This window comes from Bufo gargarizans, unplaced genomic scaffold, assembly GCF_014858855.1.
Source record: "Bufo gargarizans isolate SCDJY-AF-19 unplaced genomic scaffold, ASM1485885v1 original_scaffold_1415_pilon, whole genome shotgun sequence".
Classification (NCBI taxonomy): Eukaryota; Metazoa; Chordata; class Amphibia; order Anura; family Bufonidae; genus Bufo; species Bufo gargarizans.
In genome coordinates, this window is record NW_025334348.1 from 59,128 (window position 1) to 82,071 (window position 22,944).

The 22,944-nt window shown below is 52.0% G+C and overlaps 2 protein-coding genes across 4 annotated transcripts; both read right to left on the reverse strand.

Moving 5' to 3' along the window:
* Nucleotides 1-5,042: 5,042 nt before the first annotated feature.
* LOC122923267 (cocaine- and amphetamine-regulated transcript protein-like) lies at nucleotides 5,043-10,515 on the reverse strand. 2 transcript variants are annotated; one of them, XM_044274051.1, is made up of 3 exons: nucleotides 9,983-10,515; nucleotides 5,329-5,412; nucleotides 5,043-5,247 (listed from the first exon to the last, which is right to left on the reverse strand). In XM_044274051.1, the coding sequence occupies exons 1-3, from the start codon at nucleotides 10,118-10,120 to the stop codon at nucleotides 5,140-5,142; spliced, it is 330 nt and encodes a 109-aa protein (XP_044129986.1). In that variant the 5' UTR covers nucleotides 10,121-10,515; the 3' UTR covers nucleotides 5,043-5,139. The 2 variants fall into 2 exon arrangements, with proteins under 2 accessions (XP_044129986.1, XP_044129984.1); XM_044274049.1 differs by having other exon boundaries at nucleotides 5,043-5,412.
* A 1,913-nt stretch (nucleotides 10,516-12,428) lies between these two features.
* Nucleotides 12,429-21,449, reverse strand: CREB3L4 (cAMP responsive element binding protein 3 like 4). 2 transcript variants are annotated; one of them, XM_044274047.1, is made up of 9 exons: nucleotides 21,115-21,449; nucleotides 16,943-17,213; nucleotides 13,786-13,910; nucleotides 13,624-13,710; nucleotides 13,411-13,517; nucleotides 13,264-13,332; nucleotides 13,100-13,184; nucleotides 12,926-13,025; nucleotides 12,429-12,848 (listed from the first exon to the last, which is right to left on the reverse strand). In XM_044274047.1, exons 1-9 carry the CDS (start codon nucleotides 21,301-21,303, stop codon nucleotides 12,595-12,597), a joined length of 1,287 nt encoding a protein of 428 aa, XP_044129982.1. In that variant the 5' UTR covers nucleotides 21,304-21,449; the 3' UTR covers nucleotides 12,429-12,594. The 2 variants fall into 2 exon arrangements, with proteins under 2 accessions (XP_044129982.1, XP_044129981.1); XM_044274046.1 differs by having other exon boundaries at nucleotides 13,786-13,913.
* Between the last annotated feature and the right edge of the window lie 1,495 nt (nucleotides 21,450-22,944).

Genomic DNA, 22,944 nt, shown 5'->3' on the forward strand with positions numbered 1-22,944 from the left:
CAGCTAGGTCAGGGGAAGCGCTTCACCCACTCATCACAGTTAAGCCTCTCCCATAAGTAATGTATGTACATAGTGAGAGCAGCTCTGGGGTATAATACAGGATAAGTAATGTATGTATACAGTGACTGCACCAGCAGAATAGTGAGTGCAGCTCTGGAGTGTAATACAGGATGTACCTCAGGTTCAGTACTCGTGTGCCTGTTTAGCTGTATTGTAGCCCCCCGGGGATGGAGTGGGGTCAGATCCTCGGTGGTTATTTTCCTCATTGTTTCGGTGATGAGATGGGATCAGACAGGAGATAATTATATAGAAAATATGACATTTATTTCTTATCGCCGCTCCGTGTGGCGGGGTCTCGGAGATAATCTCGCACATAGCGGGGGATTATATACAAGACCTGAGGGGAGCTGAGCGCGCAGTAATCGTCTGCAGTTCATACCGCGTAATAGTGTGAAGTCGCTGCAGACCCTGGATTAGCGGCTGAGCATGAGATAAGCGTCAACGCAGCCTCCGGCATCAGGCGCGGGTCACGACTCCCACAGCTTTATGTAGGACTTGTGTCATTGCTGCGGGGGGCGTCTCAGAGACATCGCATGAAGAAGGGGCTGCAGGTGCTCCATGGGGGGCAGTCACACAGTTTTCCTATGCGGGCCCCCCTCTTCACTGCACACGCGTCTCCCATGATGCACTGGGAAATATAAAACACATGCTGACATTTTTAGCCAACCAATAGAAATGTGCCCTGATCAGCCATATACTTAAATACTCTGTGCTGCTGTGGACTATGTTTCTTCCAGTATATCTCTTCCACAATATCAACACACTCCTCTCCTTAAATCCTCTGTGCTGCTGGGGACCCTGCTCCTTTCACTATGTAACTCTCATCCTGTGACCTCCACAAGATCAGAACACTCCTCTCCTGACATCCTCTGTGCTGCAGGGAGGACCCTGCTCCTTCCACTATGTAACTCTCAGCCTGTGACCTCCACAAGATCAGCACACTCCTCTCCTGAAATCCTCTGTGCTGCTAGAACCCTGCTCCTTCCACTATGCAACTCTCAGCCTGTGACCTCCACAAGATCAGAACACTCCTCTCCTGACATCCTCTGTGCTGCTGGGAGCACCCCCCTGTGCATTGGTGTGGTGGGCTCACCTTGGGCACCTGGATGTATTTGCTCTCCCACGCTGGACTCCGCTTGGACTGTAGTTTGTACAGAACGTCCTGGAGCTCCAGGAGCTGGAACAGAGGAAACAGTGCGGTCAGCGCGGTCCGTTATATACAAGCCCCGCCCCCTGCACACTGCCGCCATGTTGTCACATGTTGCAGGGTATGGACACTGCATTAACTGGTGTTGGGTCGGGCGCTGTGGCTGGTGGTGGGTCGGGCGCTGTGGCTGGTGGTGGGTCGGACGCTGTGTCTGGTGGTGGGTCGGGCGCTGTGGCTGGTGGTGGGTCGGGCGCTGTGACTGGTGGTGGGTCGGGCGCTGTGTCTGGTGGTGGATCGGGCGCTGTGTCTGGTGGTGGGTCGGGCGCTGTGGCTGGTGGTGGGTCGGACGCTGTGTCTGGTGGTGGGTCGGGCGCTGTGGCTGGTGGTGGGTCGGGCGCTGTGGCTGGTGGTGGGTCGGACGCTGTGGCTGGTGGTGGGTCGGACGCTGTGTCTGGTGGTGGGTCGGGCGCTGTGTCTGGTGGTGGGTCGGGCGCTGTGTCTGGTGGTGGGTCGGGCGCTGTGTCTGGTGGTGGGTCGGGCGCTGTGTCTGGTGGTGGGTCGGGCGCTGTGTCTGGTGGTGGGTCGGGCGCTGTGTCTGGTGGTGGGTCGGGCGCTGTGTCTGGTGGTGGGTCGGGCGCTGTGTCTGGTGGTGGGTCGGGCGCTGTGTCTGGTGGTGGGTCGGGCGCTGTGTCTGGTGGTGGGTCAGGGGCTGTCTCTCGTGGGTCGGGCGCTGTGGCTGGTGGTGGGTCGGGCGCTGTGTCTGGTTGTGGGTCGGGCGCTGTGTCTGGTTGTGGGTCGGGCGCTGTGTCTGGTTGTGGGTCGGGCGCTGTGTCTGGTTGTGGGTCGGGCGCTGTGTCTGGTGGTGGGTCGGGCGCTGTGTCTGGTGGTGGGTCGGGCGCTGTGTCTGGTGGTGGGTCGGGCGCTGTGTCTGGTGGTGGGTCGGGCGCTGTGTCTGGTGGTGGGTCGGGCGCTGTGTCTGGTGGTGGGTCGGGCGCTGTGTCTGGTGGTGGGTCGGGCGCTGTGTCTGGTGGTGGGTCGGGTGCTGTGTCTGGTGGTGGGTCGGGTGCTGTGTCTAGTGGTGGGTCGGGCGCTGTAGCTGGTGGTGGGTCGGGCGCTGTGGCTGGTGGTGGGTCGGGCGCTGTGGCTGGTGGTGGGTCGGGTGCTGTGGCTGGTGGTGGGTTTGGCGCTGTCTGTGGACGTTGATCTACAGTGATGGACCAGAAGACCAGGGGCAGGGACTCACCAGCTCCTTCTCATTGACCCGCTGCACTTCTCTGCTGCTGTCGGCCGCTTCTGCTGATGTCCGCTCCATCATCGTGGTGGTCAGGAGGGTGATAAGGCACAAGGAGAGGAGGATAATCGGGCACCTGTCAGCCATCACCGGCAGCAGCTTCACTCCTGGACACCGGGCGCAGAACTGACCAGTCCACTGCCCAGTGCCCGATATTAACCCAGTAATGTGATAATAACACCCGGGGCGATAATCCCACAGGAACCGACTTTACCTCATCTCCTCCTCAGGATAAACATAACGGCTGTGTATCTAATCTATCCTGTGTGATACTGACGGCTGAGCTGTGTATCTAATCTATCCTGTGTGATACTGTCTGCTGAGCTGTGTATCTAATCCTATCCTGTGTGATACTGTCTGCTGAGCTGTGTATCTAATCTATCCTGTGTGATACTGACGGCTGAGCTGTGTATCTAATCTATCCTGTGTGATACTGTCTGCTGAGCTGTGTATCTAATCCTATCCTGTGTGATACTGACTGCTGAGCTGTGTATCTAATCCTATCCTGTGTGATACTGTCTGCTGAGCTGTGTATCTAATCCTCTCCTGTGTGATACTGTCTGCTGAGCTGTGTATCCAATCCTATCCTGTGTGATACTGTCTGCTGAGCTGTGTATCTAATCCTGTCCTGTGTGATACTGTCTGCTGAGCTGTGTATCTAATCCTATCCTGTGTGATACTGTCTGCTGAGCTGTGTATCTAATCCTATCCTGTGTGATACTGTCTGCTGAGCTGTGTATCTAATCCTATCCTGTGTGATACTGTCTGCTGAGCTGTGTATCTAATCCTATCCTGTGTGATACTGTCTGCTGAGCTGTGTATCTAATCCTATCCTGTGTGATACTGTCTGCTGAGCTGTGTATCTAATCCTATCCTGTGTGATACTGACTGCTGAGCTGTGTATCTTATACTATCCTGTGTGATACTGTCTGCTGAGCTGTGTATCTAATCCTATCCTGTGTGATACTGTCTGCTGAGCTGTGTATCTAATCCTGTCCTGTGTGATACTGACTGCTGAGCTGTGTATCTAATCCTGTCCTGTGTGATACTGCCTGCTGAGGTGTGTATCTAATCCTGCGTGATACAGTGTATATGTACATTGGGTATCTCTGTGTCGTCCCCCCCCCGGTTATTTCTATTTCTGCCGATGACGTGGTGTAGGAGGCTGGGAGTGCAGCTGGTGGATGATGGGGGTAATCTGTGTGACATAATCCTGTGTGATTATCTGGATCTGTGAGGTGAGGAGATCACATTAGACTGTTATGTAATGGCCGCCATCTGACGTATGTTATACTTGCCCCATGTCTTCTGTATTCCCATGACAACACTTCCTGGCCCTGTCCTCCGGAACCTCATTCCTGTTATAGGCACAATGGAAGTGTTATCGGGGGACTGCTGGATTCTGATTGGCTGCTGGAGCTCTGTGTACCTCTGATAACTCTGCTGTGCAGAGGACGGGGACAGGAAGTGTTATCGGGGGACTGCTGGATTCTGATTGGCTGCTGGAGCCTGTGTACCTCTGATAACTCTGCTGTGCAGAGGACGGGGACAGGAAGTGTTATCAGGGGACTGCTGGATTCTGATTGGCTGCTGGAGCCTGTGTACCTCTGATAACTCTGCTCTCCAGAGGACGGGGACAGGAAGTGTTATCAGGGGACTGCTGGATTCTGATTGGCTGCTGGAGCCCTGTGTACCTCTGATAACCCTGCTCTCCAGAGGACGGGGACAGGAAGTGTTATCAGGGGACTGCTGGATTCTGATTGGCTGCTGGAGCCCTGTGTACCTCTGATAACCCTGCTCTCCAGAGGACGGGGACAGGAAGTGTTATCAGGGGACTGCTGGATTCTGATTGGCTGCTGGAGCCCTGTGTACCTCTGATAACTCTGCTCTCCAGAGGACGGGGACAGGAAGTGTTATCGGGGAGACTGCTGGATTCTGATTGGCTGCTGGAGCCCTGTGTACCTCTGATAACCCTGCTCTCCAGAGGACTGGGACAGGAAGTGTTATCAGGGGGACTGCTGGATTCTGATTGGCTGCTGGAGCCTGTGTACCTCTGATAACTCTGCTCTCCAGAGGACGGGGACAGGAAGTGTTATCAGGGGACTGCTGGATTCTGATTGGCTGCTGGAGCCTGTGTACCTCTGATAACTCTGCTCTCCAGAGGACGGGGACAGGAAGTGTTATCAGGGGACTGCTGGATTCTGATTGGCTGCTGGAGCCCTGTGTACCTCTGATAACTCTGCTCTCCAGAGGACGGGGACAGGAAGTGTTATCGGGGGGACTGCTGGATTCTGATTGGCTGCTGGAGCCTGTGTACCTCTGATAACTCTGTGACAGGAAGTGTCATCATGGTGATTGGCTAAAATGATGAGGTAAAACCTGTATGTTGTTTGATTCTTCACAGCAGCACAGATGGTTTCAGGAGAGGATGTCAGAGACACAAGGAGAGATGTAATAATTCTTTATTATCATATAAAACACATCCAGGACGTTTACACGGTGGGGGGGGGGGGGGGGGGGGGGGGTCTGCCGTCTCACTGTGGATACAGGACGAGGAGCACAGTCACACAATCCAGTGCACCGGGCCCCCCAGGGCTAACGGGGCCCCCTCTATGATGTCATCTAGGTGATAGGCCTTAGTCTAGTAGCAGCGCAGCATGAAGGAGTTGCAGGAGGCTCCGCGCAGGCAGTCGCACAGCTTCCCGATCCGGGGTCCATGCTTCAGAGCGCAGCGCTCCCCCACGTCACACTGTACAGAGAAGAGAGCGTCAGCTCTGTGGCCGAGAGGAGCCTGCATCATACACTGCAGTCTACAACTACACATCCTCACCCGGGGCACCTGGACGGCCTTCTTCTCCAGCGCCACGCCGCCGTCCGGATCATTATACTCCAGCATCTCCCCAAGAGCCACAGCCTGGAAGGACAATCACCCCCAGCAGGCAAAGGGTTAGTCACCGGCACATCTGTAGAGAGGTGTAATAATCTGCAGGATATATCACTGTGTATCTGTCTGGAGGTAGAGAGGACAGAGCGATGTTCTGCAGATGTCTAGAGGTCAGAGGTGTAATAATCTGCAGGATCTATCACTGTGTATCTGTCTGGAGGTAGAGAGGACAGAGCGATGTTCTGCAGATGTCTAGAGGTCAGAGGTGTAGTAATCTGCAGGATATATCACTATGTATCTGTCAGGAGGTAGAGAGGACAGAGCGATGTTCTGCAGATCTCTAGAGAGGTCAGAGGTGTAATACTCTGCAGGATATATCACTGTGTATCTGTCAGGAGGTAGAGAGGACAGCGATGTTCTGCAGGTCTGTATAGAGAGGTCAGAGGTGTAATAATCTGCAGGATATATCACTATGTATCTGTCAGGAGGTAGAGAGGACAGAGCGATGTTCTGCAGATCTCTAGAGGTCAGAGGTGTAATAATCTGCAGGATACATCAGTATGTAAAGGAGAGCGATGTTCTGCAGATCTCGAGAGAGGTCAGAGGTGTAATAATCTGCAGGATATATCACTGTGTATCTGTCAGGAGGTAGAGAGAACAGAGCGATGTTCTGCAGATGTCTAGAGAGGTCAGAGGTGTAATACTCTGCAGGATATATCACTGTGTATCTGTCAGGAGTTAGAGAGGACAGAGCGATGTTCTGCAGATCTCTAGAGAGGTCAGAGGTGTAATAATCTGCAGGATATATCACTATGTATCTGTCAGGAGGTAGAGAGGACAGTGCGATGTTCTGCAGATCTCTAGAGAGGTCAGAGGGGTAATACTCTGCAGGATATATCACTGTGTATCTGTCAGGAGGTAGAGAGGACAGAGCGATGTTCTGCAGATGTCTAGAGAGGTCAGAGGTGTAATACTCTGCAGGATATATCACTGTGTATCTGTCAGGAGGTAGAGAGGACAGAGCGATGTTCTGCAGATGTCTAGAGAGGTCAGAGGTGTAATACTCTGCAGGATATATCACTGTGTATCTGTCAGGAGGTAGATAGTACAGAGCGATGTTCTGCAGATCTCTAGAGAGGTCAGAGGTGTAATAGTCTGCAGGATATATCACTATGTATCTGTCAGGAGGTACAGAGCAATGTTCTGCAGATCTCTAGAATCTCTAGATAGGTATAATAATCTGCAGGATATATCACTATGTATCTGTCAGGAGGTAGAGAGGACAGAGCGATGTTCTGCAGATCTCTAGAGAGGTCAGAGGTGTAATACTCTGCAGGATATATCACTGTGTATCTGTCAGGAGGTAGAGAGGACAGCGATGTTCTGCAGGTCTGTATAGAGAGGTCAGAGGTGTAATAATCTGCAGGATATATCACTATGTATCTGTCAGGAGGTAGAGAGGACAGAGCGATGTTCTGCAGATCTCTAGAGGTCAGAGGTGTAATAATCTGCAGGATACATCAGTATGTAAAGGAGAGCGATGTTCTGCAGATCTCGAGAGAGGTCAGAGGTGTAATAATCTGCAGGATATATCACTGTGTATCTGTCAGGAGGTAGAGAGAACAGAGCGATGTTCTGCAGATGTCTAGAGAGGTCAGAGGTGTAATACTCTGCAGGATATATCACTGTGTATCTGTCAGGAGTTAGAGAGGACAGAGCGATGTTCTGCAGATCTCTAGAGAGGTCAGAGGTGTAATAATCTGCAGGATATATCACTATGTATCTGTCAGGAGGTAGAGAGGACAGTGCGATGTTCTGCAGATCTCTAGAGAGGTCAGAGGGGTAATACTCTGCAGGATATATCACTGTGTATCTGTCAGGAGGTAGAGAGGACAGAGCGATGTTCTGCAGATGTCTAGAGAGGTCAGAGGTGTAATACTCTGCAGGATATATCACTGTGTATCTGTCAGGAGGTAGAGAGGACAGAGCGATGTTCTGCAGATGTCTAGAGAGGTCAGAGGTGTAATACTCTGCAGGATATATCACTGTGTATCTGTCAGGAGGTAGATAGTACAGAGCGATGTTCTGCAGATCTCTAGAGAGGTCAGAGGTGTAATAGTCTGCAGGATATATCACTATGTATCTGTCAGGAGGTACAGAGCAATGTTCTGCAGATCTCTAGAATCTCTAGATAGGTATAATAATCTGCAGGATATATCACTATGTATCTGTCAGGAGGTAGAGAGCAATGTTCTGCAGAACTCTAGAGGGATCAGAGGTGTAATAATCTGCAGGATATATCACTATGTATCTGTCAGGAGGTAGAGAGGACAGAGCAATGTTCTGCAGATCTGTAGAGAGGTCAGTGGTGTAATAATCTGCAGGATATATTACTGTGTATCTGTCAGGAGGTGGAGAGGACAGAGCGATGTTCTGCAGATCTCTAGAGGTCAGGGGTGTAATATTCTGCAGGATCTATCACTGTGTATCTGTCAGGAGGTAGAGAGGACAGAGCGATGTTCTGCAGATGTCTAGAGAGGTCAGAGGTGTAATACTCTGCAGGATATATCACTGTGTATCTGTCAGGAGGTAGATAGTACAGAGCGATGTTCTGCAGATCTCTAGAGAGGTCAGAGGTGTAATAGTCTGCAGGATATATCACTATGTATCTGTCAGGAGGTACAGAGCAATGTTCTGCAGATCTCTAGAATCTCTAGATAGGTATAATAATCTGCAGGATATATCACTATGTATCTGTCAGGAGGTAGAGAGCAATGTTCTGCAGAACTCTAGAGGGATCAGAGGTGTAATAATCTGCAGGATATATCACTATGTATCTGTCAGGAGGTAGAGAGGACAGAGCAATGTTCTGCAGATCTGTAGAGAGGTCAGTGGTGTAATAATCTGCAGGATATATTACTGTGTATCTGTCAGGAGGTGGAGAGGACAGAGCGATGTTCTGCAGATCTCTAGAGGTCAGGGGTGTAATATTCTGCAGGATCTATCACTGTGTATCTGTCAGGAGGTAGAGAGGACAGAGCGATGTTCTGCAGATGTCTAGAGAGGTCAGAGTAGTAATACTCTGCAGGATATATCACTGTGTATCTGTCAGGAGGTAGAGAGGAGAGAGCGATGTTCTGCAGATGTCTAGAGAGGTCAGAGGTGTAATACTCTGCAGGATATATCACTGTGTATCTGTCAGGAGGTAGAGAGGAGAGAGCGATGTTCTGCAGATCTCTAGAGAGGTCAGAGGTGTAATACTCTGCAGGATATATCACTGTGTATCTGTCAGGAGGTAGAGAGGACAGAGCGATGTTCTGCAGATCTCTAGAGGAGGTCAGAGGTGTAATAGTCTGCAGGATATATCACTGTGTATCTGTCAGGAGGTGGAGAGGACAGAGCGATGTTCTGCAGATCTCTAGAGGTCAGGGGTGTAATATTCTGCAGGCTATATCACTGTGTATCTGTCAGGAGGTGGAGAGGACAGAGTGATGTTCTGCAGATCTCTGGAGGTCAGGGGTGTAATATTCTGCAGGCTATATCACTGTGTATCTGTCAGGAGGTGGAGAGGACAGAGCGATGTTCTGCAGATCTCTGGAGGTCAGGGGTGTAATATTCTGCAGGCTATATCACTGTGTATCTGTCAGGAGGTGGAGAGGACAGAGCGATGTTCTGCAGATCTCTAGAGGTCAGGGGTGTAATATTCTGCAGGCTATATCACTGTGTATCTGTCAGGAGGTGGAGAGGACAGAGCGATGTTCTGCAGATCTCTAGAGAGGTCAGTGGTGTAATAATCTGCAGGATATATCACTGTGTATCTGTCAGGAGGTAGAGAGGACAGAGCGATGTTCTGCAGATCTCTAGAGGTCAGGGGTGTAATATTCTGCAGGCTATATCACTGTGTATCTGTCAGGAGGTGGAGAGGACAGAGCGATGTTCTGCAGATCTCTAGAGGTCAGGGGTGTAATATTCTGCAGGCTATATCACTGTGTATCTGTCAGGAGGTGGAGAGGACAGAGCGATGTTCTGCAGATCTCTAGAGGTCAGAGGTGTAATAATCTGCAGGATACATTAGTATGTAGAGAAGAGCGATGTTCTGCAGGTCTCCAGATAGGTCAGTGGTGTAATAATCTGCAGAATACATCAGTGTGTAGAGGAGAGCAATGTTCTGCAGATCTCCAGGTAGGTCAGTGGTGTAATAATCTGCAGGATACATTAGTATGTAGAGGAGAGCGATGTTCTGCAGGTCTCCAGATAGGTCAGTGGTGTAATAATCTGCAGAATACATCAGTGTGTAGAGGAGAGTGATGTTCTGCAGATCTCCAGGTAGGTCAGTGGTGTAATAATCTGCAGGATACATCAGTGTGTAGAGGAGAGCAATGTTCTGCAGATCTCCAGGTAGGTCAGTGGTGTAATAATCTGCAGGATACATCAGTGTGTAGAGGAGAGCGATGTTCTGCAGGTCTCCAGGTAGGTCAGTGGTGTAATAATCTGCAGGATACATCAGTGTGTAGAGGAGAGCGATGTTCTGCAGGTCTCCAGGTAGGTCAGAGGTGTAATAATCTGCAGGATACATCAGTGTGTAGAGGCTGTTGCTCACCAGGCTGTTGCTCTGCAGGGGGGGCTCCTCCTGGTAGATCTGCAGTCGGGGGTCCTCGCCTCTGCCCGGCAGGATGAGTGCACTCAGGTAGAGGAGGAGCAGGAGGGCGCAGCGGTTCGGGGGTCTCCCTGTCTCCATGGCGGGGTGCAGGCGGCTGTGGTGTCGGCTCCGGCTCCGGCCCCTTATATATCCCCCCCCCCCCCCATGTACAGAGATGAGCCGCACGTCACTGCTGATCACTGATGGAGATAAGCGGCGTCCGCTCCGGTATCTGATCCCACACAATGGGCATGGGTCTGATTAAAGGGACGGTGCAGTCTTAAAGGGGTCTCCTTAAAGTTCTTATTGATTTACCCTGTAAGCAAGCATAATCACATCTCCGCTTGCTGTCACTGAATGAGAACATTTTTGTCTGCATCTGGGTTTGTTAGTTGTATGCTCCCTACACAATGAGCAGCAGAATGTATCAGACCAGGGCAGGTTTTTGGCATCTTTATGTCACTATCGGATGGTCTCATTCACTGACAGCAAGAAGAGGTCTTGCTGATGGCGAGGACTGGGAACAGAAAGCAGGTGTACAGTGTGCAGGTGCCTGAAGTACCGCCGATGGCCAGCAGGTGGCAGGCTCCCAATAGAGTCTGATTAGAGATGAGCGAATTGCCGCTTATGAAATTCGTTTGGTGGTAAAAGGCGATTTGCGTTATGGATTCCGTTACCACGGACCGTAACGCCATTCTATGACGGAATACATAACGGACACGAGATGGATTCCGTTACCACGGACCGGAACGCCATTCTATGACGGAATACATAACGGACACGAGATGGATTCCGTTACCACGGACCGGAACGCCATTCTATGACGGAATACATAACGGACACGAGATAGATTCCGTTACCACGGACCGGAACGCCATTCTATGACGGAATACATAACGGACACGAGATGGATTCCGTTACCACGGACCGGAACGCCATTCTATGACGGAATACATAACGGACACGAGATAGATTCCGTTACCACGGACCGGAACGCCATTCTATGACGGAATACATAACGGACACGAGATAGATTCCGTTACCACGGACCGGAACGCCATTCTATGACGGAATACATAACGGACACAGGACTTCTATTATGACGGAATGTCATAGAATCGCGTTACGGTCCGTGGTAACGGAATCCATAACGCAAATCACCTTTTACCACCAAACGAAGTGTGAACGAATTTCATAAGCGGCAATTCGCTCATCTCTAATTACAGTATCATGTGGGAGGGGCTTAGACTATGGGTGGAGCTTGCTATAAGCCTTAAAGGGCTATTCCATCCAGAATCATTTGTCACCGACCCCCTGGATACGTGAGGAGGGGGTCTGAGTGTTGGGGCCCTCACCAGTTGTCACAGCCCCGGAGACTCCCACTGCCCCCCCTTTTCCTGAATGGAGCGGTCGGCCGCTACCTGTGAGTCACATGACCTGGATATCTGCCGGTCGTCCTCCATAGTCACACACATGAAGGAACGTACAAACTAAAGAGTCTTTTATTATAATGTTTGGAGATTATCTCAGGACCCCCATCTATAATAGAGACCCCCATATAAATATTATAAACATCTCTCTGAATATCAGGAAGATCCAGGCCAGCAGGACAAGAGGAGGAGGCAAGATGGACGCCCGAGACCCCCACACCTACAGTGACTGCCTGAGAGGTAGTCACAGCCCCGCCCCCTGCTGATGACATCACTGGTATAATACACACCTTATACTACAGGAACATCTATTACTGCTGACAACCTGCCTGTACATCCTGTCTGAGAGGTAGTCACAGCCCCGCCCCCTGCTGATGACATCACTGGTATGACATGTGACCCACACCTTATACTACAGGAACATCTATTACTGCTGACAACCTGCCTGAGAGGTAGTCACAGCCCCGCCCCCTGCTGATGACATCACTGGTATAATCCACACCTTATACTACAGGAACATCTATTACTGCCGACAACCTGCCTGTACATCCTGTCTGAGAGGTAGTCACAGCCCCGCCCCCTGCTGATGACATCACTGATATAATGACATGTGACCCACACCTTATACTACAGGAACATCTATTACTGCTGACAACCTGCCTGAGAGGTAGTCACAGCCCCGCCCCCTGCTGATGACATCACTGGTATAATCCACACCTTATACTACAGGAACATCTATTACTGCCGACAACCTGCCTGTACATCCTGTCTGAGAGGTAGTCACAGCCCCGCCCCCTGCTGATGACATCACTGATATAATGACATGTGACCCACACCTTATACTACAGCAACATCTATTACTGCTGACAACCTGCCTGTATATTCTGTCTGAGAGGTAGTCACAGCCCCGCCCCCTGCTGATGACATCACTGGTATAATGACATGTGTCTGAGAGGTAGTCACAGCCCCGCCCCCTGCTGATGACATCACTGGTATAATGACATGTGTCTGAGAGGTAGTCACAGCCCCGCCCCCACACTCTGCTGGTTTTGCTGAAGGCTATATACACCGTGTGGCGGTGCAGGTTTCGGGGTACACCCGGCCCCCTCCTCTTTGCAGTCTATACACGTGTCCGCTGCCAGGTCACATCTCGTCTGTCCTCCCCGTCTTAGACTCTTCCTTCAGAGCAGAACTCTCTGGGACGGGGGGCAGCCTGTCTTTCTTGGTGGAGCTGACCGGGGGCGTCCTCTCCGTCTTCTCTGTATGGGGGGGATCCGGAGGCCTGACAACCCCCGCTTCCTGCCTCTTGTCCTGTGCCTCGGGGGCTGGGTTGTCGGGCAGCGCAGTCTCGGTGCTCTCCAGGAATCCGTCTTTATTCAGAATATTCCTGGAAATCACTGCAGCAGAAGACATGACCCCGTTACCATCCCTCCAGAGAGACCCCGCAGCTTCTTAAAGGGGAAGCGTCTCTTACCTCCGGTTGGCATGTAAGTGGCTCCGTCACTCGGGGCGTCTCCAGGGCGGAGCGGGTGGTAATTGGGGTAGATCAGCAACCCCAGGGAGAAGAAGAGAATCTGTAAGAGAGTGTCAGCTCTGTGACAAGTGCAGGCGGCTGGCAGGGCGAGGGCGGGGGTGGCACGGATCTTACCAGGACGCAGGTGCCCGTCTGCGCAGCTTTGTTTGCCGTCTGCTTGATCAGAGCCTGGAGTCTGCGGAGCTGTGTGATCAGGGATCTGAGGGGGGATGACAGGCTGTGTGATGACCCCTGCTGCCCCCCGTCCGTAGCCCCCCACCCTCGCCCCCCGCACTCACATGTTGTGCTTCTCCAACTCCAGAACTTTTTTGTGAAGTTCCTGATTCTGGGAAGAACATGCTGCTACCCTGGAATTAAAGAGACAGTACTTAGTATTGTCTGCCCCACACACAGCAGGGGGCGCTGCGAGCGGCGGGGGCTCCCACCTGCTTTCCAGGCCGTCGATGTACTCCTTCTTGCGTCTGCGACTGTCCTGTGCGGACTGTTTGTTCCTTATCTTCCTCCGCACTTTCTTAAGAATCCGTTCCTCTGCCTGCAGGAGGAGTGAGGAGAGGAGGGTGAATACTGCCCCAAAGCCCCGCAGGTTAGAGAGCACTGGTGGCCATCAGTGGTACTCCAGCCTGTATACATGGCAGTACCTTAGTGAGCGGCAGGTTGCTTGGCAGCGCTATGCCCTCCTGTGACAGCAGCCTCTTCTCCTCATCAGTCAGGTGGAGCTCCGGGTACTGCGGGCAGAGACGTATATCAGCACACACAGGAGGCAGGCACAGGGGAGCGGGCACAGTACAGGGATACCTTACCAGAGCCTCTATAGAGAGCAGGTCAGGGTTCGCGCCTCTGCCGGGTAATGCCACAGTCTTCCGGAGGCCTGGCAGCTCGCTGACTATACAGCTGTCCGGTATGAGCACAGGGGTGTGCCAGTCCTCTGCTGGAAAACATGTACACCCATTAAACCCAGAGAGTCCTGGAGCCTCTGCTATACAGGGCAGAGCTGATATCAGCCGTATCCAAGGGCCTCGTCTATACAAGGCAGAGCTGATATCAGCCGTATCCAAGGGCCTCCTCTATACAAGGCAGAGCTGATATCAGCCGTATCCAAGGGCCTCGTCTATACAGTGCAGAGCTGATATCAGCCGTATCCAAGGGCCTCGTCTATACAGGGCAGAGCTGATATCAGCCGTATCCAAGGGCCTCCTCTATACAGAACAGAGCTGATATCAGCCGTATCCAAGGGCCTCCTCTATACAGAACAGAGCTGATATCAGCCGTATCCAAGGGCCTCCTCTATACAGGGCAGAGCGGATATCAGCCGTATTCAAGGGCCTCCTCTATACAGGGCAGAGCGGATATCAGCCGTATTCAAGGGCCTCCTCTGTATAGGGCAGAGAGGATATCAGCCGTATTCAAGGGCCTCCTCTATATAGGGCAGAGCTGATATCAGCCATATCCAAGGGCCTCGTCTATACAGAACAGAGCTGATATCAGCAGTATCCAAGGGCCTCCTCTGTACAGGGCAGAGCTGATATCAGCCGTATCCAAGGGCCTCCTCTATACAGTGCAGAGCTGATATCAGCCGTATCCAAGGGCCTCCTCTATACAGAGCAGAGCTGATATCAGCCGTATCCAAGGGCCTCGTCTATACAGTGCAGAGCTGATATCAGCCGTATCCAAGGGCCTCCTCTATACAGAACAGAGCTGATATCAGCCATATCCAAGGGCCTCGTCTATACAAGGCAGAGCTGATATCAGCCGTATCCAAGGGCCTCCTCTATACAGTGCAGAGCTGATATCAGCCGTATCCAAGGGCCTCCTCTATACAGAGCAGAGCTGATATCAGCCGTATCCAAGGGCCTCGTCTATACAGTGCAGAGCTGATATCAGCCGTATCCAAGGGCCTCCTCTATACAGAACAGAGCTGATATCAGCCGTATCCAAGGGCCTCCTCTATACAAGGCAGAGCTGATATCAGCCGTATCCAAGGGCCTCCTCTATACAAGGCAGAGCTGATATCAGCCGTATCCAAGGGCCTCCTCTATACAGGACAGAGCTGATATCAGCCGTATCCAAGGGCCTCCTCTATACAGGACAGAGCTGATATCAGCTGTATCCAAGGGCCTCCTCTATACAGGACAGTGCTGATATCAGCCGTATCCAAGGGCCTCCTCTATAGAGAACAGAGCTGATATCAGCCATATCCAAGGGCCTCCTCTATAGAGAACAGAGCTGATATCAGCCATATCCAAGGGCCTCCTCTATACAGAACAGAGCTGATATCAGCCGTATCCAAGGACCTCCTCTGTATAGGGCAGAGCGGATATCCGCCGTATTCAAGGGCCTCCTCTGTATAGGGCAGAACTGATATCAGCCGTATCCAAGGGCCTCCTCTATATAGGGCTGTCCTGTATTATGGGGTGTACCGGGGGCACTGCTGTCCTGTATTATGGGGTGTACCGGGGGCACTGCTGTTCTGTATTATGGGGTGTACCGGGGGCACTGCTGTCCTGTATTATGGGGTGTATCAGGGCACTGCTGTCCTGTATTATGGGGTGTATCAGGGCACTGCTGTCCTGTATTATGGGGTGTACCGGGGGCACTGCTGTCCTGTATTATGGGGTGTACCGGGGGCACTGCTGTCCTGTATTATGGGGTGTACCGGGGGCACTGCTGTCCTGTATTATTGGGTGTATCAGGGCACAGCTGTCCTGTATTATGGGGTGTACCGGGGGCACTGCTGTCCTGTATTATGGGGTGTACCGGGGGCACTGCTTTCCTGTATTATGGGGTGTACCGGGGGCACTGCTGTCCTGTATTATGGGGTGTACCGGGGGCACTGCTGTCCTGTATTATGGGGTGTACCGGGGGCACTGCTGTCCTGTATTATGGGGTGTATCAGGGCACGGCTGTCCTGTATTATGGGGTGTATCAGGGTACAGCTGTCCTGTATTATGGGGGGCACTGCTGTCCTGTATTATGGGGTGTACCGGGGGCACAGCTGTCCTGTATTATGGGGGGTACCGGGGGCACTGCTGTCCTGTATTATGGGGGGTACCGGGGGCACGGCTGTCCTGTATTATGTGGTGTACCGGGGGCACAGCTGTCCTGTATTATGGGGGGTACCGGGGGCACTGCTGTCCTGTATTATGGGGGGTACCGGGGGCACGGCTGTCCTGTATTATGTGGTGTACCGGGGGCACAGCTGTCCTGTATTATGGGGGGTACCGGGGGCACTGCTGTCCTGTATTATGGGGGGTACCGGGGGCACTGCTGTCCTGTATTATGTGGTGTACCGGGGGCACAGCTGTCCTGTATTATGGGGTGTACCGGGGGCACGGCTGTCCTGTATTATGGGGTGTATCAGGGTACAGCTGTCCTGTATTATGGGGGGCACTGCTGTCCTGTATTATGGGGTGTACCGGGGGCACAGCTGTCCTGTATTATGGGGTGTACCGGGGGCACTGCTGTCCTGTATTATGGGGGGTACCGGGGGCACGGCTGTCCTGTATTATGTGGTGTACCGGGGGCACAGCTGTCCTGTATTATGGGGTGTACCGGGGGCACGGCTGTCCTGTATTATGGGGTGTATCAGGGTACAGCTGTCCTGTATTATGGGGGGCACTGCTGTCCTGTATTATGGGGGGTACCGGGGGCACTGCTGTCCTGTATTATGGGGTGTACCGGGGGCACAGCTGTCCTGTATTTTGGGGTGTATCAGGGTACAGCTGTCCTGTATTATGGGGTGTACCAGGGGCACTGCTGTCCTGTATTATGGGGTGTACCAGGGGCACTGCTGTCCTGTATTATGGGGGGTACCGGGGGCACTGCTGTCCTGTATTATGGGGTGTACCGGGGGCACTGCTGTCCTGTATTATGAGGTGTACCAGGGGCACTGCTGTCCTGTATTATGGGGTGCTGGTCTATTTGGGAGAGCAGAGGGTGAGCGGACACATCTGGAGGTACCTAGCTGTATGGATATGACGCTGCTCATGTCCCCAGGGGGCTTCTGCTCTTCCATGGCCCCGATGTTGTACACCAGCTCATACACCGGGGCACCGGTCTGGGGCAGTGGGGTGCCCCCCTCACATTTCGCTGGAGTGTCGGGATGGGGGTCATCGGAGAAGCCACTGTCACTCTCTGGGGACTCGCTGGCGGCCGCCTCCGCGCTGTAGACATCGTTGGGATTGATCATCATCTGCAGGAACTCGTCGGTGTCTTCTCTGTCGCTGAGTCCCTGAAATCAGAGGTCACAGAGGTCACACCCCACAACCACAGGAGCAATGCTGTCTAATAAGAAGGGCGGCCTCCCGAGCCTCAGCGCCCCTCTCCTCTCTGCTGTAGACATTGGTTCCACCTCCTGACGTCCCTCCTCCCGGAAGGCCGATGTACACCTGCCATATAATGTGCGCTTACTGACAAAAACATCCGCCCCAGATAGAAGTTTGTGGTAAGACCTGTCCTGCAGCTATGTCCGTATGGCAGATATGTCGATGATTACACTGGGGCTTGCCACAAGAGGGTGGCAAAAGTGCTTCTTTATAAACAGCCTCTCAGAAGCTACTTTTGGGTAGTGTACCTCTTTGTGAGAGATCGTTGACTCTACGACGCACTGGAAGACATTTTGCCAGACTTTCAGAGGGGGCGCATCTGAAAGGATAGTGGATTCAAGGACTTGCTGCCATCTAGGCCCCCCTGACCTAGCTGTTGGGAGCAGTGGCTACACGAGGGCATGGACACACAGAAAACAGGCTCCAGAAGGAAAATTGGTGTCACAGCGCCCATTACGGGCCTGCCATTGACAGCCAGGCACCCTCGCCTTTGTTTGCAGTGGTGTCGTGAATGAGAAACCTGGACTGCTATGGACTGGAACCGTATCATCTTTATGGTCTGGTTCCAGTATGGAGGCCTCGTGGTGAGCTCTTCAATCCTGCTACTGCTGTGGAGCACTGCCCCAACTGCTGGTGTGATGATCGGGGGAGCCATCATATACAACAGTCGGTGACCCCTAGTAGTGATAGGAGGACATCCTGACACCACACGTGTTCTTTCATGGCAGGGCTTCCATGCCCAACAGTATCTCATCCTGTATCCAGGCTAGAGGCCGTATCTCATCCTGAATCCAGACTAGACGCTGTATCTCATCCTGAATCCAGACTAGACGCTGTATCTCATCCTGCATCTAGGCTAGAGGCCGTATCTCATCCTGAATCCAGACTAGACGCTGTATCTCATCCTGCATCTAGGCTAGAGGCCGTATCTCATCCTGTATCCAGGCTAGAGGCAGTATCTCATCCTGTATCCAGGCTAGAGGCAGTATCTCATCCTGTATCCAGGCTAGAGGCCGTATCTCATCCTGTATCCAGGCTAGAGGCCGTATCTCATCCTGTATCCAGGCTAGAGGCCGTATCTCATCCTGTATCCAGGCTAACGGCCGTATCTCATCCTGTATCCAGGCTATTGGCCGTATCTCATCCTGTATCCAGGCTAATGGCCGTATCTCATCCTGTATCCAGGCTAACGGCCGTATCTCATCCTGTATCCAGGCTAACGGCCGTATCTCATCCTGTATCCAGGCTAACGGCCGTATCTCATCCTGTATCCAGGCTAACGGCTGTATCTCATACTATATCCAGGCTAGAGGCTGTATCTCATTCAGTATCCAGGCTAGAGGCAGTATCTCATCCTGTATCCAGGCTAGAGGCAGTATCTCATCCTGTATCCAGGCTAGAGGCCGTATCTCATCCTGTATCCAGGCTAGAGGCCGTATCTCATCCTGTATCCAGGCTAGAGGCCGTATCTCATCCTGTATCCAGGCTAACGGCCGTATCTCATCCTGTATCCAGGCTAATGGCCGTATCTCATCCTGTATCCAGGCTAATGGCCGTATCTCATCCTGTATCCAGGCTAACGGCCGTATCTCATCCTGTATCCAGGCTAATGGCCGTATCTCATCCTGTATCCAGGCTAACGGCCGTATCTCATCCTGTATCCAGGCTAACGGCTGTATCTCATACTATATCCAGGCTAGAGGCTGTATCTCATTCAGTATCCAGGCTAGACGCCGTATCTCATCCTGTATCCAGGCTAGAGGCCGTATCTCATCCTGTATCCAGGCTAATGGCCGTATCTCATCCTGTATCCAGGCTAATGGCCGTATCTCATCCTGTATCCAGGCTAACGGCCGTATCTCATCCTGTATCTAGGCTAACGGCCGTATCTCATCCTGTATCTAGGCTAACGGCTGTATCTCATACTATATCCAGGCTAGAGGCTGTATCACATACTATATCCAGGCTAGACGCCGTATCTCATCCTGTATCCAGGCTAGAGGCCGTATCTCATCCTGTATCCAGGCTAATGGCCGTATCTCATCCTGTATCCAGGCTAGAGGCCGTATCTCATCCTGTATCCAGGCTAGAGGCTGTATCTCATACTATATCCAGGCTAGACGCCGTATCTCATCCTGTATCCAGGCTAACGGCCGTATCTCATCCTGTATCCAGGCTAGAGGCTGTATCTCATACTATATCCAGGCTAGAGGCCGTATCTCATACTATATCCAGGCTAGAGGCTGTATCACATACTATATCCAGGCTAGAGGCCGTATCTCATCCTGTATCCAGACTAGAGGCTGTATCTCATCCTGTATCCAGGCTAGAGGCCGTATCTCATCTTGTATCCAGACTAGAGGCCGTATCTCATCTTGTATCCAGGCTAGAGGCTGTATCACATACTATATCCAGGCTGGAGGCCGTATCTCATCCTGTATCCAGGCTAGAGGCTGTATCACATACTATATCCAGGCTAGACGCCGTATCTCATCCTGTATCCAGGCTAGAGGCCGTATCTCATCCTGTATCCAGGCTAGAGGAGCCTAACAGGGTCCTAGATCCTCCTTTCAATTCTTTTACCTAATAAACTTCTTTGCTCTAAGGCCGCACCCACACGACGTATCCGTTTTGCGGTCCGCACTTTCCCATTCTGCACGGATGCAGAGAAACAATCCGGTCATGTGGATGAGGCCCAATACTGTGATCCCTTCCATCTTTACAGGCACACAGAGAAAGCTTCATTCTGACAACTTCTCCTTGGGGCAGGATTTTTTTGTGAATGAGTGTATACATAGAGTAGTCAGAGCTCTGACAACCGAAGTCCTATCTATGTGGATCTGCCGTATAGCAGCCACCTCCTCGGTGCATTAGTCGCTGGTGACGCTGGCGGACGAGCGTGGTCTGATCACCCGCCGGAGCCTTTATGTAAGCCTGCGCCCATTACAAGGCCAAAGCTAATATTTGCCGATGGATTGGGGACATTAAAGACCAAACACAGAATCACGATAAGCACTAATTAAACGTCCGCATAACAAACACCAACCGGATGTGGCCACAGGAGGGATCATTTCTGGAACTACAAGTCTCAGAATGCCCCAGCAGCCTTGGAATCCCTCTATATAGATATATACTCAGTGACTATACACCCTGCTATAAATGCCCAAGGTAGGACCGGACCGAAACGTATGGACGCCGCTGCCTCTCACGTATACAACGGCAGTAACCCCAGGAGCGCAAAGCAACGCCACCTAGTGGGCATAATAACCTCAAAAACGCAAAGCAATGCCACCTAGTGGGCATAATAACCTCAAGAATGCAAAGCAGCACCACCTAGCAGGCATAATAACCTCCAGGACGCAAAGCAACGCCACCTAGTGGGCATAATAACCTCCAGGACGCAAAGCAACGCCACCTAGTGGGCATAATAACCTCCAGGAACGCAAAGCAACGCCACCTAGTGGGCATAATAACCTCCAGGAACGCAAAGCAACGCCACCTAGTGGGCATAATAACCTCAAGAACATAAAGCAACACCACCTAGTGGGCATAATAACCTCAAGAATGCAAAGCAACACCACCTAGTGGGCATAATAACCTCAAGAATGCAAAGCAACACCACCTAGTGGGCATAATAACCTCAAGAACATAAAGCAACACCACCTAGTGGGCATAATAACCTCAAGAACGCAAAGCAACGCCACCTAGTGGGCATAATAACCTCAAGAACGCAAAGCAACACCACCTAATGGCCTCAATAATGCAAAGCAGCAACATCTAGTGGGCACAATACCAGCACAAACTTACCGCCTGCCCGCTGACCTGCCAGTCTTCATACAGCTTGTCGCCTGGGAATCCATGGGGTTCAGGTAGTGGGAATGTCACAGCGTCAGTCCCCGGAAACCCCTCCGAGTGGAACAGATTGTCCTGTGGCTCAAACATGCACCCCAGTAAGAGGTCCGGCCTGGAGGGGTCCATGTCACCAGGGAGGGCCATGTCCTATTACTATAGAGTGTCCTGTAGAGGTGTGTGGCCCTGCGACCACTACATTGCAAGCTCTGCAGGACTGTAGCCCGTCGCTGCTCACTCTGCACGCTTCCAGGATCTGCACATCCTGGTCGGCTTGGCAGGTGCCTCCTCTGTTGTTTGGCAGGTTTCCTGGGCGTGGAGCTCCCCTTACACCTGTCCCACTGGTCTGCTGGTAATAGTGGCCGAGATCACACGGGCGTGTCCCTCCAGAGGCGGAAGAGTCACTGCACATTGTGCAGGTGGAGTGTGCTGAGGTGTACATCTCTGCCTGTACCCGCAGGGTGCCCACAGTCCGGATGCCTTCATTAAGGGGGGGTCCAGATATATACCGATTCCTGCTCCCACCACAAGGTTTATAAGCGGGGGCAAAACGTATTTGGATTTCTCAGTGAAGTGGTTTTATTAAAGGGGCATGCCTAGGGGCGTTGGGTGTATTCCTTTAAGAGGCTTATCCTCCAAACAGGATAAAATGCAGGAGATAATACGGGAGGGGCGGCCGCTCCGCTGTCCACAGACGGGCAGCTGCTCACCCCCTGGAGAGGTTTCCTCCTGAGATGATGTCATCACTAAGAATCACAGCTGAGACCCAGGAACCTTCCACCGGTGCCCCCCAGTGGAGGCTGGCGCTCCTGGGATTGTGGCCCCTAGGGGGCAGTAATGGGCAATCTGACATCACTATATGAGTGGTGGTCCGAAACACTTACAACTCCCATCATCTGAAGGAAGTGACATGCACTGCTCCACTCCACACGGGAGTGATGGTCGAGACTAAAGCCGCGAAGCTGAAATCTGTATCCCACCCGGGGGGGGGGGCTTGTCGCTCTGACAACTTTATCAAAAAGTGTCAGGATTTGGAGTACGCAGTAATGGCGGCTCGCTCCTCCGGAGTCACTGGTCTGTAGTCACAGCTATGGGAGATGTCACCAGTGACGATGGGGGTAGTAGGCTCTGAATCTCAGCTGATGGTTTAATGGCTATTAGATTGCTAGCTCTGGGGAACAGAACTGACCTCACAATGATTTATGTCACTGCCACTGTACCTAATCCTATCATGTGTGATACTGCCTGCTGTACCTAATCCTACCATGTGTGATACTGCCTGCTGTACCTAATCCTACCATGTGTGATACTGCCTGCTGTACCTAATCCTATCATGTGTGATACTGCCTGCTGTACCTAATCCTATCATGTGTGATACTGCCTGCTGTACCTAATCCTACCATGTGTGATACTGCCTGCTGTACCTAATCCTATCATGTGTGATACTGCCTGCTGTACCTAATCCTACCATGTGTGATACTGCCTGCTGTACCTAATCCTACCATGTGTGATACTGCCTGCTGTACCTAATCCTATCATGTGTGATACTGCCTGCTGTACCTAATCCTATCATGTGTGATACTGCCTGCTGTACCTTATCCTATCATGTGTGATACTGCCTGCTGTACCTAATCCTATCATGTGTGATACTGCCTGCTGTACCTAATCCTATCATGTGTGATACTGCCTGCTGTACCTAATCCTATCATGTGTGATACTGCCTGCTGTACCTAATCCTACCATGTGTGATACTGCCTGCTGTACCTAATCCTACCATGTGTGATACTG

Coding starts and splice junctions, on each gene's coding strand:
- LOC122923267 (XM_044274049.1), bottom strand. CDS start 10,120: ATGGAGACAGGGAGACCCCCGAACCGCTGCGCCCTCCTGCTCCTCCTC. Junction 5,413..9,982: donor CCCTGCAGAGCAACAGCCTG/GTGAGCAACAGC, acceptor TTGTCCTTCCAG/GCTGTGGCTCTTGGGGAGAT.
- CREB3L4 (XM_044274046.1), bottom strand. CDS start 21,303: ATGGCCCTCCCTGGTGACATGGACCCCTCCAGGCCGGACCTCTTACTG. Junction 13,711..13,785: donor TGCTCTCTATAGAGGCTCTG/GTAAGGTATCCC, acceptor CTCTGCCCGCAG/TACCCGGAGCTCCACCTGAC. Junction 13,333..13,410: donor ATCGACGGCCTGGAAAGCAG/GTGGGAGCCCCC, acceptor CTTTAATTCCAG/GGTAGCAGCATGTTCTTCCC.